Consider the following 15555-nt stretch of genomic DNA (forward strand, 5'->3'; position numbering starts at 1 on the left):
AGAGGATAAGTGATTTACTTACAGCTCATAAGTGTCTGGAGGCAGCTGGGTGGTGGAGTGGATAGAGCACTGGTTTTGGAATCAGGAAAACTCATCTTCATGAGTTCAAATCCAGCCTCAGACACTTACTAGCCATGTGACACTGGGCAAGTCACTTAACCCTGTTTGCCTCAGTTTCCTCATTGGTAAAATGAGCTGGAGAAGGAAATAGCAAACCACTCCAGTATCTTTGCCGAGAAAATCCCTAGAAAAGGAGTCACAAAGAGTCAGACATGACTGAAACATCTAAGCAACAACAAGTATTTGATGCTGAATAGGGCTTCCTGACTCCAAATTTAGTGCTTTCTCCACTACACCATAAATTGTAGTTTGCCTGAACATATCTAAGGGGTATAACAAGCTCAGTCTGAGTCAGTATGGCAGAGTTCGTGTGGTCATGGGCTACGTTGAGAGGGATAGCTTCCAGGCATAAGGAAAGGAGACCCACCGTACTCTCTCATGGTCAGACTACCTCCAGAGTGCTGTGGTCCGTTCTGGGCATTTTTACAAAAAATATTGATAATCATCCAGAAGACGACAACTAGAATGGTGAGGAGGCCTGAATTCATACTAACTGAGCTTTGAAACTGGGAATGTTTAGCCTGAATGAGAGAAGACTCAGAAGAAATGAGATCGTTTTCAGTCAACATTTATTATGTTTCTGCTGTCTTGCTTCTTCCGCAGTAACTCTTGCATCTTTCATTTTTCCTCTACACAAAGGGCCACCATCTAAGTTTAGGTCTTCATCACTTCTTGTCTGAGCTGTTAACAGGTGATCTGACTTTCCAAGGTCACACATAGAAAATGAGAGAATGAGGACCCACCCAAGCCTACGACTGCTGATTCCAATTTTATCACCGTTTCCTTGCGCCAGATGTACAATGTTAGAATATTCTGACATTCATCCTCCCCTTTCCAAACTATTGGAAGAGCTTCCTCACTTACCTCCCTGCCTCAGGATTCTCCCCTTTCCCAATCCATATCATAGCAGATAGGCGGCTGGGTTGAATGGACAGAGCAACAGACCTGGAGTCAAACCTGCGTCTAAATAGTGCTTCTTCTACTTTTGTGGTTGTTCAGTCATGGCCGACTCTTTGTGACCCCATGGACCATGGCACACCAGGCCCTTCTATCCTGCACGTGCCACTCGACATGTCCCTTCAGCATCTCAGATTTGGCTTGTCCAAAGCAGAACTCATCATCTCGCACTCAGTCCTCCTCTGAACTTTCTCTTACTGCCCTGAGCACCACCATCCCAGCAGTCACAAAAGCTCACAGCCTTAGTGTGTCAGCCTCGACTCCTTTCTCCACATTTCCTCCACATACCAGTAGCCAAATCTTGTCATTTTGTCACCATTCACACTATTCTAGTTTAAACGCACACAACTCTTACCTAGATTGGAACTCAAGAAAGGGACTAAAGATGTGTGTATGTATCTTTGGAGGGGTGTGTGTATACACACATACACATATGTTGTCTGTATATACACATTACCTATGTCTTATCTCTACACATATAGTAATTTATGTATGAATGCATATGTGTGTGTCATCTGTGTAGATGTGGTCATTGAACCCATGGAAGCTGCTTAGATCACCCAGTGAGAGAAGGTAGAGAGGGGAACCCAGGGCAAAGGTAATGGGGTACATGCATAAATGATGAGTCAGCAAAGGAGACTGAGAAGGATTGGCCGGATAGATAGGTGGAGAACCAAGAGAGAACAGTGTCACAAAAATGAGGGAGGGAGGGAACTAATGAGAGAGAGAGAGAGAGAGAGAGAGAGAGAGAGTCAGTTAAATGCTAAAAGGTCAAGTATCAATCTGAGGACTGAAAAAGGGGCATTAGATCTGGCAGTTAAGAGCCCATTGGTAACTTTGGAGAGAGAAGTTTCAGTTGAATGATAAAATCAGAGCCAAATTTTAGAGGTTTTAGAAAAAAGGAAGTGGAGGCACTGAGTATAGATAATTTTTTAAGGAGTTTGACAGAGAGGAGACATATAGAATAATAGCTTGAGAGGATCTAGTGAGGGCTTTAATATTTGAGGGGCAGTCATGTGTATAACATATCAGATTTGTTCTCTCTGGCAGGAATAGAAACAATGATGGGGGGGACGGGTGAAGGAGGTGAATTTCAAAGAAATAATTTTAGGCTCAAAGTAAGGAAAAACCGGTCCAGAAGGTGAATTGGCTGCATTGAAAGGCAACAGATTCTTCTAGAAAAGGCTGGAAGACCACTTAGCTGCTATGTGGTAGAGGGGATTCTTTTTCCAACATGAGTTAGACTGAATATTCACTAAGATCTCTTCCAGTCTAGGAATTTTCAGATTCTGTGAACTGCCTGGAAGAATTCTGGAGGTGGGAAGCTCCAACCAAGAGGCTTGCTATATTATGTAACTAGACCACAATGTTGGGGACATGAGATTGTGTAAGCCAATTAGGTAATGGCTTACCTAAGACAACCATATGAGGTTTGCTGAGATAACTTGTATGTTAACTCTGCTGACTTTTACTGGAAAGTTGCAAAACCCAGAAGTTTGTCCAAGCTAGACTGGACAGAGGCAGGCCAAAGAAAGAAAGTAGCTTACGCTCAGTACAAAGAGATCCTTAAAATTGTAAATGGTTTCCATCTATCACAGAGCATTAAAAATGGATGGATTTGACTTACATTTGCCATATAAATCAAACCTTTTTCTGATGATGTACTTAGCAGCCTGTTAGAGGCAATCATTCACCTATTACCAGCTGCTTAAGCAATAGACTGGAGGTAACTTTGTTGAGGGCAAGATGTCAATTTTTCCAGGATAAGCATGTCCTGATTTGAATACAGTTTTTCCTGAATTTAAGAGGTTTTTTTTAGACTTCTTTTTGTGTTGTCTTTGGTTTGGACCCATGATTCACTGTGTATGTAACTTCCTAAGTAGGAACTACTTCCATCAATTCAAATTAGCAACTCATCTGAAACTCCATCCATGGATGTGAATTGGCAAGCCATCTCCACATGTTCATCACAGAGGTTTGCCTGGGCTGCTGACTTGATCATGGTCACACAGCTACCTTTGCTGTTGTTCAGTTGTGTCCAACTCTTCATGACCCCACAGACCATATCACACCGGGCCCTTCTATGCTCCACTATCTCCTGAAGTCTGTCCAAGCAGATCTTTCTGACTGCAAGGCTGACCCCCTGGACCATATCACACCGGGCCCTTCTGTGCTCCACTATCTCCTGAAGTCTGTCTAAGCAGATCTTTCTGACTGCAAGGCTGGCCCTCTCTCTGTTACACCACACTGCCTTTCTGTGGTGATAGACTCATTGTATATGAGCTCCCAGAAGTCTGGAATGAGATGTAGCCTCTAATTCTCTTGGTGTGGCACCTAGTCATTACAGAAACTTTGAGCAAGTTCAGAGCTCTGAGTGTGAAGCCCAGAAGCTGAACAGGTGTTGTCTGGGTAGGATACATGATGTGTTTGCCTCTCTGCCTATGACATTCCTCTGCAGACCACCGCCATCCATATTCACAGTAATCCTTCACCGAGCTTGCTGATAATTGAACTGTTAACTCAAGCTTTTCTTTCCTCCTTATTTTAAGGCTTTATATCCTAATGGAACAGCTGCCCATTCTAAAAACAGGGACATGATAATGTTTCCTTTGATGCATGCCAACCTTGAAAACGAAATATTCAGTTAAAGGAGCCAGCGGGCCATTTCATTGTATCTCTAGCTAGAAGCTAATTCAGAAGTCATAGGCTCAAGGAAGAAATAAAGAAATCTGGGCATGCTTTTGAAATATATTTTTGCAAAGAAAACACTTCAATTTCTAAGTTTTCATAGAATTGGCTCTGTCATTATGCCTTTTACATAAGGGTAATAAAATCGTATTCCTGTCCCTTTTCTTATCTGTTCAGCCCAGTTTTCACTCATAGACTTCTTGTGTACTCATACTAATAGTGCTTAATAGCGGAGATGCTGTTTCAGAAGGGGAATAATCATGGAATACAGTGTGTCACATATTTGCAGAGTATGTGAGGAGTGGAGATGGTCACTCAGACCACTGATCTCTCATTAACAATAGGACTTTTGTCACTGTTGCCATTCAGCTGTTTTTCAGTCGTGTCTGACTGTGTGGCCCCATTTGAGGTTTTGTTAGCAGAGATACTGGAGTGGTTTGCCATTTCCTCCTCCAGCTCATTTTACAGCTGGAAACTGAAGCAAACAGGGTTAAGTGACTTGCCCAGGGCCACACAGCTAGTAAGTGTCTGAGGCTACATTTGAACTCAGGTCTTCATGCCTCCAGGCCCAGCACTCTATGCACTGCACAGCCTAGCAGCCCTGATCTAGCCACAGGAGCTGAAATGGAACTTAGAGGTCATTGAGTCTGACCCTCTAAGTTTACATATGAAGAAACTGAAACCCACAATAGTGGTCATAGTTATGGACTTATGGTCAGAATGGTAGAAATTGGCAGAAAAAGGACTTGGCCCCTGGTCTTTTGATTCCAAATTCAACCCTCCTTCCACCACACAATGCTAGGTCAGTGTTCTCCTTCTCTGACTTAACAGCAGCGTGGATGCCTGGATGCACCTGAATGATGCCTGAAAATATCCTGACATTTTTCTCAACTCTAGGCAGTGCGTTATGGTGGTGTGAAAACAGCAGGATGTTGAGTCGGTAGATTGGGTTTCAGGCCCAGCCCTGACATTTACCTGGGTGACCTCAAGTCGTTCAATTTGGTTCTCTCTGAGCCACAATTTCCTCATCTATAGAATGATGATAATAATAATACTTTGCCCTGTTTACCTCAAAAGGTTATTGTGAAGAAAATGCTTTCCGAACTATAAAGTGTTGTGTAACTGGGGCTAATATCTTCTGTTTCAAAAATACCCACCTGCCTACCAACACTCCTTAGCCCTCAGTCTCTGAGCCATTCCATCGCCGCCAGATATTTGTACTGCGCTGAAGCACGTTATGACCTGAGCTCCAAAGGGCTTAGCCGGCCAGACGGATCGGTGCTCTGGACTCTTAACGTGCTCCTGAGGCAGTCCAGTGGCAAGCAATTATTAAGCGCCTATTCTGGGCCAGGCTCTATGCTAGGTACTGGGGATACGGAAATAGAATAGTCACACATAACAAGGTATATTGCATGTACACACAACATATACCCCTTTAAACATCTATTCATTTTATACACATATAATACATATATACACACATAGACCCATATAGACATATATACACAGATATTCACACATGCATGTACAGCCACATACACACACAAGATATACACACACCTGTACGTGTAAGCATATACATTTATAGACATACTCATGTGTACACATATGCCCCTTTATCGGCACATGCATATACACACAGACATACTAGACACACATATGCATGCGTATGTATTTATATAGACACACATATACATACGTATAGACACATATTGAAACTTCATAGACACAAATATACACATATATACATACACATATATGGAAATACAATGCCTATGTGCACACTATATAGACACACATAGATGCTTATATAGACACACATATACATGTAGATATACATATCGGCACATACGCATATACACACATGTGCATCTGTGCATGCCATATAGACACCTATATGGACACGTATACACACACCTATAGAGACACATATATACACATAGATACATATGATACATTTATACACATGATATAGACACACATACAGACATATATACATATACACAGGCATCTAAATGCACATATTGACACCTGTATAGACACAAATACACACACATATATGCATAGATATATATATATACACCTATTTAGACACAGGTACACATGTACACACATACATACACACAGATTCTTGCTTCTTTCAACAACCAGCTGCACGCAGCCTCTCAGTCTCACCCTCTCTGCTTTTCTTTCAGATGAACAAGAGAGCTCCGGGGCCATTATTTACACCGTGGAGCTCAAGCGCTACGGAGGCCCCCTCGGCATCACGATTTCAGGAACCGAGGAGCCTTTTGATCCCATCATTATCTCCAGTCTCACCAAAGGAGGATTAGCAGAAAGGTAAAGTTTGAAGAAGCTATTTCTTCCAGCAGCACGATAACTCGCTCCTTCCTCCTGCTCCGTCACCAGTTAGATTCCTTATACCTCCAGAAAGGATTGATCTCAACATTTCAGAATCAATCAACAAGTATCTATTAAGCACCTACTATGAGCCAGGCATGGCAGTAGGCACTGGGGATACAAATATAATAAATATAGCAGGGCCAGCTAGGTGGCGCAGTGAGTAGAGCACCAGCCCTGGAGTCAGGAGGACCTGAGTTCAAATGCGGCCTCAGACACTTGACGCACTTACTAGCTGTGTGACCTTGGGCAAGTCACTTAAACCCAATTGCCCTGCCTTCGCCCCTCCCAAAATAAACAAATAAATAAATATAGCAATCGGTGCTTGTGAGTAGTGTATATTCAGGTGGCTAGGTGGTGCCCCAGTGCAGAGTGCGCTAGGTCTGGAGTCAGGAAGACCTGAGTTCAAATCCATCTTCAGACACTTAACGAGCTGTGTGATCCTGGGCAAGTCGCTTAACTTCTGTTTGCCTCAGTTGCCCCATCTGTAAAGTGGGAATGATAATAATAGCACCTACCTCCCAAGATTGTTGTGAGGGTCAAATGAGATAATAATTGTAAAACGCTTAGCACAGTGCCTAGCGTTTAATAAAGCTTTATACAAGTGTTAGCTATTTATTGTTGTTGTCATTATCATTATTATTACTCTGATGGTGGAGAAAACAAGGAAAGATAGAAAGATAGATGGATAGATAGGCAGATGGATAGATAGATGATAGATAGGCAGATAGATGATACATAGATAGATAGACAGATGGATAGGCAGACAGACATATAGATACAATAAAACTACAAGGTAGTTAAATACAAGGTGGTTTGAGAAGGGGCACCCTGGCCGTTGAGGGGCTCAGGAAAGGCTTCAGAGCTCTCTGTGGCCCAGTGTGACATTGAGGAACATCACAGAGGAAGATGCCACTACCTGGGGTTGACGTGACCCTTTGGAAATTTACGAACCACATTGATGAATAGCTTAGCTGTATTTCTCACAGCCCTTTGAAAGAAGATTTGTATCATGTCAGGTTGACAGAGGAGGAAGCAAAAACTTCAGGGTGATTAAGAGGTTTGCCCAAAGAAACAGCACTAGCTGGTGACAGCTCAGCATCCTTCTGTTCCCACTTGGCTCATTAGCTGCTGAGCCCATCAGATCCCCAGGTGTACACTGTTAATGCATAGAGTAGGGTGGATTCTAAAGTTCTTAACCAGGCTGACCATTTCTTTATGCAAGTTCTCAAACATCCTTGAGGGTTGACATGAGCCCTTGGGGCCGTCCAAGAATACACAAGCAGATCAGTCTGTATCCAAGCTCTAATTCTGCCTCAGACACTTACTAGCTCTGTGACACCGGGCAGGTCACACAGTCTCTTCATCTGTAAAATGTGGATAATAATAGCACCCACATCACAGAGTTGTAGTGAGGTTCAAATTAAATAACATGTGAAGTGATTGGCAAATCTGAAAGCACTATAAAAAAACAGTTTCCTTCCTCTTTTTTCCATTTCCCCCACTCCCTTGAAATTTCACATACACGTATGTATGCATGTATACACACATACACTCATACATGCATACATATATGTGCATATACACATACATATGCATACATATATACACGTGTATATATGTATGCATATATGTGTATAGATATAGAGAAATGCACACATATACACATACATATATACATATGTGTGTGTATAGTGTCCATAAAGTCCGTGTGCAATTTAAAGTTACAATTAATTGCAAATTGCACACACTTAGTACACACTATATATATATACACACACATACACAATACATATACATATACGTATATACACACACATATATATACATACACACACACACACGTGGCTGAACAAATTATAGCACATGAACATAAAGGAATACTATTGTGCCATAAAGAAATTGTGAAAAAGACAGTTTCAGAGAACTGAATTCTTAGGGATTTCCAAGGTCAGGAATTATGATTTGTACAGAGAGAGAGCTAGGATATTCCCTGGGCTCAGATATCCTCCCAGTTTGTCATCTAAGTTTTCCTCCCTCCCAATCTATTTGTTTCACTTTCAGGGAGCCGCTTTGCCCCACTGGGTTTCCATTTCCCCATCTTTAAAACAAGAATATCGCAGATGATTTCCAAGAGCCCTTCCACTTCTCAAGTCCTAATCCTTTTCTGCCTACTTACTATGGGTGGCCTAGTGCAGAATGTTTTAAGGCTCCCAGACACTAATACAGAAACTATCTAGAAATCTTTTCTTACTTACTCAAGAATGCATCCCATGGTTTCTTTCCTTCTGCCCCCAGCCCCAGAAGTTTTCCATTTCCAATTGGGTTTTACTTAAGATAATATTAAAATTGAAGGGCTTTTAAAAAATCATCCACTGACCTCTTAGGGACCAGGGAGTTACTGTAGGAGTCAAGAGTGCATTGATTGTGAAGCCAACATGTTATTAAAGATGAACTGTAGACAAACCACCAAGTGCCTCTTCTTGTATCCCCAGTGCCCAGCACAGTAAATGGCACATAGTAGGGGCTTGCTAGATGTTTATTGATTGATTGACTCTGCCTCTGTATTCTATCTGTACCTCTTTTCCAGTCATTCAGAAGCAGGAAAAAACGTACATGGCTGGCTGATAAGCTAACATGTTTGAAAGTAGATATTGGCAATTAAGGTGTGCCACTATATATACAGTGTTGGGAAACATGGGTAGTGTGTTACAGACCAACACTAATACTACTCTGCAGACAAACGCAAAAAAAAAAAAAAAGATTTTTTTCATATAACTTGTCTGGAATTCTAGTCCAGTCAGGTATAGTGGATAGAAAGCTAGACTTGATTTCAGAAAGGTCTAGGATCCAATCCTACCTCTGATGCTTCCTAGCTGTGTAACCAAAGGCAAATCGTTTAACTTTGAGCCTCCATTTCCTCATCTGTAAAATGGAGATTGTAACAGCACCTGTCTCGATGGATTGTTGTTGGGATCAATTGAGGTAATATTTGTAAAGCACTAAACACAATTCCTGGCACGTAGTGGGCTCTGTATAAATCCTTATTCTCTTCCCTTCCTCTCCCTTCACTGTGAAATGGAAAAATAATACCAATGGTACCTGTTTATTAGTTATGAGGTTCAAATGAGATATCTGCAAAGCCCTTAGCACAGTGCCCTGTAGCACAGACACATAGTAGGTGCTTTACAAATATCCTTCCTTTATGTATAACAAGTTTTTAGCAAATCTTAAAGCATTATATAAATGTGAGCTGTTATCCCCTCGTGCCGAATCAGAAAATGAATGAAATCAAGTTTTTATTTCAACTCACCAAACATAAAATTGTAACCTGTCCTGTACAGCCGTGTAACAAAATTATATTAATATACACATGTACTCTCTCAAACACAATAACAGTCTTTTTAAATACTCCATAGTCTGTCCTCACCAGGGAGTTCCCTATCCCAGTGAAATTACAGGGTCCAGTCCTCATCTCTTTCTCTTTTATACACTAAAAATTATCACTATCCTTAGGAAATAGTCAATTAATCTTTTAGATCTGAAAAATTATTTTTTCAGGGTGAGTTTTGAATGTTATATCACTTAACCTTCAGGCTGTTCATTTCAGTGAACAGTCAGCTTTCCTATACGGTAACTATAAAAGAAGATTGGGTATTTTTAGAAGCTAAACTGCCTTCACAACCTTTTCAGTGATCAATGCAGAATTGGGTGGTGACCCATGAAGGAGGCAGCCTAAAAAAAGAACACTATATGATTGTATAAGTAATACCTTAGCTAGACTCAAACTTCTAACTCCGAGACACTAATCTAAAAGGAGAACACTCCATCTCTCAACTCCGAGCATTTTCTCTGCCTCTTCCATGCCTGGAACAGTCTTCTTCCTCTACTCTGACTACTGACCTTCTGGGCTTCCTTTAAGTCCCAATAAAAATCCCACTTTCTAGAGAAAGCCTTAATCCTTCTATTTTTTTTTCTTTTGAGACAACCAAGGTTAAGTTCTTGCCCAGGGTCACACAGCTAATAAATGTTTGAGGCTGGATTTGAACTCAGTTTTCTTGACTCTAGGGCCAGTGCTCTATCTACTGCACCACCTAGCTGCCTCCTTAACCCCTCTTAATTCCTGTGTTTTCCCTCTTTTAATTATTTTCTGTCTATCCTATATATAGCTTGCTTTGTGTATATTTGTTTATATTTTGTCTCCTCCATTAGACTGTAAGCTCCTTGAGGGCAGGGACCTTTGCCTCTTTTTGTATCCCCAGCACTTAGCATAGTGCCCCAGCTCATAAAAGGCACTTAATAAATGTTCATTGAATTGAATTGCATGATGTGGTAACTATGAAATTCTGGGAATCATGAACCCAAGAACCTCTATAGCAGTGGTTCTGTGTGTGTCTCCTGGAGTAAGACTTCCCATCAGCAGCTGTCCAAATACTTCTGGAGAACAGGGATATCGATTCTTCACAAAACATTTAAAATCCTTGGGGAAAAATTACACTGTTAGGTAAATGTTGCCTTACTTATTTTTTGATTTATTATTTGCCTCCTTAGGCTTAAAAATTTTTTTGTCTCTTTGGGATTTAAAAGTCTTATAATTCTGAATAGTAGTTAAAATCCTTTCTCTAATTTTCTTTGAATGCTAGAAACTGAAAAGAAGTGCCCAATAGAAGCAATTCTCTCTTAACAATTGCCTTGGAAAAGAATAGATGAGCAGAGCCCCTGGGGTCTCTTCCAGCCCTGTATTTTTTATGATTCTATGAAGTGTGTCAAGGAATTGCTATAGGGAAAAGAGCTGGGGCTATATTTACCTTTCCAATAAGTTTTATTTGTTGTTTCAGAACCGGTGCTATCCACATTGGCGATCGAATCCTTGCCATTAACAGTAGTAGCTTGAAGGGAAAACCTTTGAGTGAAGCCATCCATTTGTTACAGATGGCAGGAGAGACTGTCACCTTGAAAATTAAGAAGCAGACAGATGGTGAGTGTAACTAGAGCTATGGTACTGTTCTTCAGACAGCTAATGATTACCCCTGTGTTCCTTCCCTTCAAAAAGAATGTCCAAGCGTGCATTTGTGTGTATACTTTTCGGGAAATGACTTTCCAGTCCTTTGTTCTTAGCCAAGGGAGAATTGAGTAACTATTTTTTTCCTTTAACCTTGCTGTGAAGCTTAAATTAATTTCCTGTCTTTAAAGTCCATTCAGCATCAAGTCCCAAGAAATTCCCCGTCCCCAGTCATTTAACTGAGCTGAGTGATGTAGAGGACGAAACATCTACTCCACAGAAACCAGGCAAACACTCCGACATTTACTGCGGTACAGCACCCAGCGTGGACAGTGCTGTTGAATCATGGGATAGCTCTGGTATGGATACCAGCTATGGAAGTCAAGGTACATCCCAGGGTTTGGAATGGGGAGCAGAGAAGTTATCATTTTGCAGCTCACTTTCCTCCCATCCTCATCCCCTGCTCTTCCAAGAGCACCTCCTTTGATTTCAGATTCGGTGCCTACTCTGGTACAACCATACTTCAAGCCGTATGAGGCTGATGCCCTCGCTGAATAGGCCTGGGGTTTATTCTTTTCAGACACTGAAAAGTTGTGAACATTTATCAAACACTAATAGGCTTTCAGTTGATGTACTGCTGTCCAAGGGTTTAGATTCATATAGCTGGTCCTTCAAGCTTAGATTAATATGAAGCAGGGCATGCATCTGAAGTGGTTTGCTGGTGACAGACCCAATTTTTTTTTCTTTTTAGCCTGCTTTCCTTAAAGATGTATTGGTAAGTGCTGAAGGTGTGCATGAGAGATTAGCTGGTGATTTGTTACCCATTCATCCCTGCCTTCTTGGGAATTAGAGCTGGAACGTGAGGTAGCAGCTCTAAATAATCATTATCGGATCATTTCGTAGTAACAATTTTTTAAAAAAATAAATACTATTATTTTCCTTTGTAGACCTCAAAGTTGTGCCAGGCAGTATATAAAACCAATCTACATGAAAACTCAATGGGTGGAAAGACAGGGCATAAACACAGAAAACAGGATGGAGCTGATCCCTAAGGGAAAACTTTGACAGACTGAAACATAGACTATTCCCCCAACTTTTTTAATACAACATAGGAATATCAAAGCATTTGTAGCAGCATCACGAGTTAATAAAAGATGTTTCTTTAAATGTGTGAATGCATTCCATTCAAGACTGATGATCTATACCTGCTACCCAGTTTATTGCTTGTATTCAGTTGTTTAGTAATTAATCATTTGCAGGAAGTCCTTTGGCATACTAGTGCCCTTCAACGGACCCTGAGTGTATGTGTGGTGGTGAAACTACTGGTCGTTTGTCCATCCTGATTTAAGTAAAGGATCTATGGAAGGGAGATTGCTAGATTTCCTAATTCAGCACTTTTTACCAGGCCAGGCACATCACTAGTATTTGTCAATAAAGCTGACTCTTATCTATCTATCTATCTATCTATCTGTTTGTCTGTCTATCTATCATGAACAAGAGTGAGATATTATAGTTGCTGGAGGCTTTCCAGTTAGGAGGAGGGTGGGGTGCACTTCAAGGGAGAAGACATCTGTAAACACAGTAAACCAGGCAGCAGGATGTTTAGAAATTCGCAAGCAATGTCTTGAGTCTGCAGCTTCTGCTCAAGGTTGCCCTTGACTTGATCAAGGCTGGTTCCATGGTTTTTGGCAGCTACAGGCATCTCCAAGTTCAGCTAGAATTGACTCACAAAGGATCACTGGTATGTCAAGCAGCTCTGAGTCTCAAAAATCCTTCTAATTGGCTGGCTGTTGTGTAGCTCCATAGTCCTGCTCCCCTGTGAAGAAAGAAAGTTCTAATATATAGTATAGTATAGTTCTAATATATAGTACAGTATAGTATAGTAGAATATATATATATATATATATATATATATATATAGAGAGAGAGAGAGAGAGAGAGAGAGAGAGAGAGAGAGTATATTGTAGTTCTAATATATAGTATAATATATATTAGAGATCCTGTGGTCACTCCATCTATCTGCTACTGCTATTGTCCTTTGGTCATTTCAGTCATGTCCAAAACTTCATGACCCCATTTGGGATTTTGTTGGCAGAGATATTGCAGTGGTTTGCCATTTCCTTCTCTAGCTCATTTTACAGATGAGGAAACTGAGGCAAACAAGGTTAAGTGACTTGCCCAGGGTCACACAGCTGGTAAGTGTCTCAGGAAGAGTAGTCTTCCTGATTCCAAGCCCAGCAGTCTATCCACCATGCCACCTAGCTGCCACATCCTACTATTTGTCCTTATACATATATGTATAGACTGTCTATATTATGTTTGCATATATCTACACATATATATACATACACAAATATATGTGGGTGTATTATTATTAATCAATTTAAATATAAATTAATATTAATTTAATAGCTCAATTAATTAAATGTTAACTATTCATTAAAATATTAAAATTAATATTGATTAAATTAATATTAATAATATTAAATTATTTGTGTACACACATGTGTAAACATGTGTGTGTGTTTGTAGGGGCAGCTAAGTGTTGCACTGGATAGAGGGCTTGACAAATCCGGCCTCAGACACTTACTTGCTGTGTGACCCTGGGCAAGTCACTTAACCCTGTGTGCCTCAGTTTCCTCATTTGTAAAATGAGCTACAGAAGGAAATGGTAAACCACTCCAGTATCTCTGCCAAGAAAACCCCTAAAAGGGTCATAGAGTTGGACACAACTGAAAAAACACCTAAACAACAACAATTTGACCATATAGTATTTGTTAGCATCTCCCATGGAGGTGGGAAAAAGGGAAGAAAGAGTAAAATTCAAACCAGCTAACTTTGCTGCTCATTAGAAACTCTGCTGAAGGTTTAAGAGTAAAAACATTCTAAACAACTGAAGCAAAGTTTGAGTTTTATTGAGATTTATTTACTGAGATAATATTTGAGATTTACCTTAGTTCACATACTTGTGTGATCACACCTCCTCATTATCATTAGCTAAGTGACCCATACTGCCACATAACAACTTAGCCTGAAATTTGGTGCATGTCTCATGAACACTTTGAAAAAAAGACTAAAGCTCAAATCTTTTGTACTGATATGGCTTAGTATGGCTTATCCTGCAGAAGTCCCCACTACCAATAAGGTTGTAAAGGCTGCCTTGACCTTGTATGGTTGGAACTCCTCAGGGCAGAAATCCATGAGTAGATTCCCTTGAACCAAAAACCATGGCCGGCCAGAAAACCTTACTAATGGCCGGAGCTTCATTATGCAAAATCTAGGGATTAGCCCTCTTCAGCTTATTCTCTGAGACAGTTATATTCATTTTACAGGAAGGCAATCATGGTCCAGACTGTGACATTCTCGGTTGCTAATGGTCATTTTCCTCTAAGAGTTAAGTAAGCTAATGCTGTCAAGTAAAAGTTGGGTTTTGCTAAGATACCCCCGTATTAGCAAGGCAATAAACACAATATCGACGATAATTGTGAATATGCCTATGTAATTCTGTATCTCAAAATACGAGAGACTCTCCTATAGAAGTTAGAAGAAATAAAACATTTATTCAGACACCAGAGGACCAAATCCCATAACCAATTAAGTCCATCCCATCCAAGCAGCAACCACCTCCCAAAACCAGTAAGCCTACTTTATCATAATAGCAAGGAACTTAAAACACAATATCATAGTATGGGGCCTTGCCATCTCATAACCTTCCGTCCCCCTGCTGGGGTCTTCCCACAGACTCACTCACAGAACAGCACACATCTGCTGTAACTGCTCTCTCTGAGCATTTCCTGTGATACACTTTCCTTTTCCTCTCAGCAAGCTCCTCCTACCACATGTGACTTAGGCTTCCTGTGATGTAAGCAGGTCACATGGCCTATTAATGGGTGGGAAAGATCTTCAAATCAAAATTGTTTCTACAACCCCCTGTTGTAGTAGAGCTGCTGAAAACTTCATTTCCTTATCAAGTCCAACCAAGTTAAGTCAACAAGCATTTATTAAGGGCCTTCTGTGTGCCAAGTACTGTGCTAAGTGCTAAAGATATAAAAAGCAAAAAACTCAGTCCCTGATCTCAAGAAGCTCCCCTCTTCAGGTAGCCACTATTAGAGGGATAGGGGCCAAAGGAATCATATGGAGGGGAATTTTTAGCCTTGGTGGAATGCAACTCATAACTTATTCAAGAGTAACAGATAAGGTAGAAGGCAGATTAGAGGCAGTTGAGTGGCCCGGTGGATAGAGTGTTAGGCTTGGAATCAGAAAGAGCTGAGTTGAAACCCAGAGTCATAGATACTTCTTAGCTGTGACCCTGGAAAAAATCACTTAATCTCATTCTGCCTCAGTTTCCTCACCTGTAAAATAGGGTATAGCACCTACCTCCCAGGGTT

At 40.8% G+C, this 15555-nt stretch overlaps 1 protein-coding gene across 1 annotated transcript in view; it reads left to right on the forward strand.

Annotated features, from left to right (window-relative positions):
- The window catches only part of GRIP1 (glutamate receptor interacting protein 1), a 338240-nt gene that overhangs the window by 262831 nt on the left and 59854 nt on the right, over positions 1–15555 (forward strand). Inside the window, exons 16-18 of the mRNA XM_036760738.1 lie at positions 5961–6105; positions 11004–11143; positions 11359–11553. Coding sequence (XP_036616633.1) covers positions 5961–6105; positions 11004–11143; positions 11359–11553 — 480 coding nt within the window. The remainder of the gene's footprint in view (positions 1–5960; positions 6106–11003; positions 11144–11358; positions 11554–15555) is intronic.

The sequence above is a fragment of the Trichosurus vulpecula genome, chromosome 5, assembly GCF_011100635.1.
Source record: "Trichosurus vulpecula isolate mTriVul1 chromosome 5, mTriVul1.pri, whole genome shotgun sequence".
Taxonomy (NCBI): domain Eukaryota; kingdom Metazoa; phylum Chordata; class Mammalia; order Diprotodontia; family Phalangeridae; genus Trichosurus; species Trichosurus vulpecula.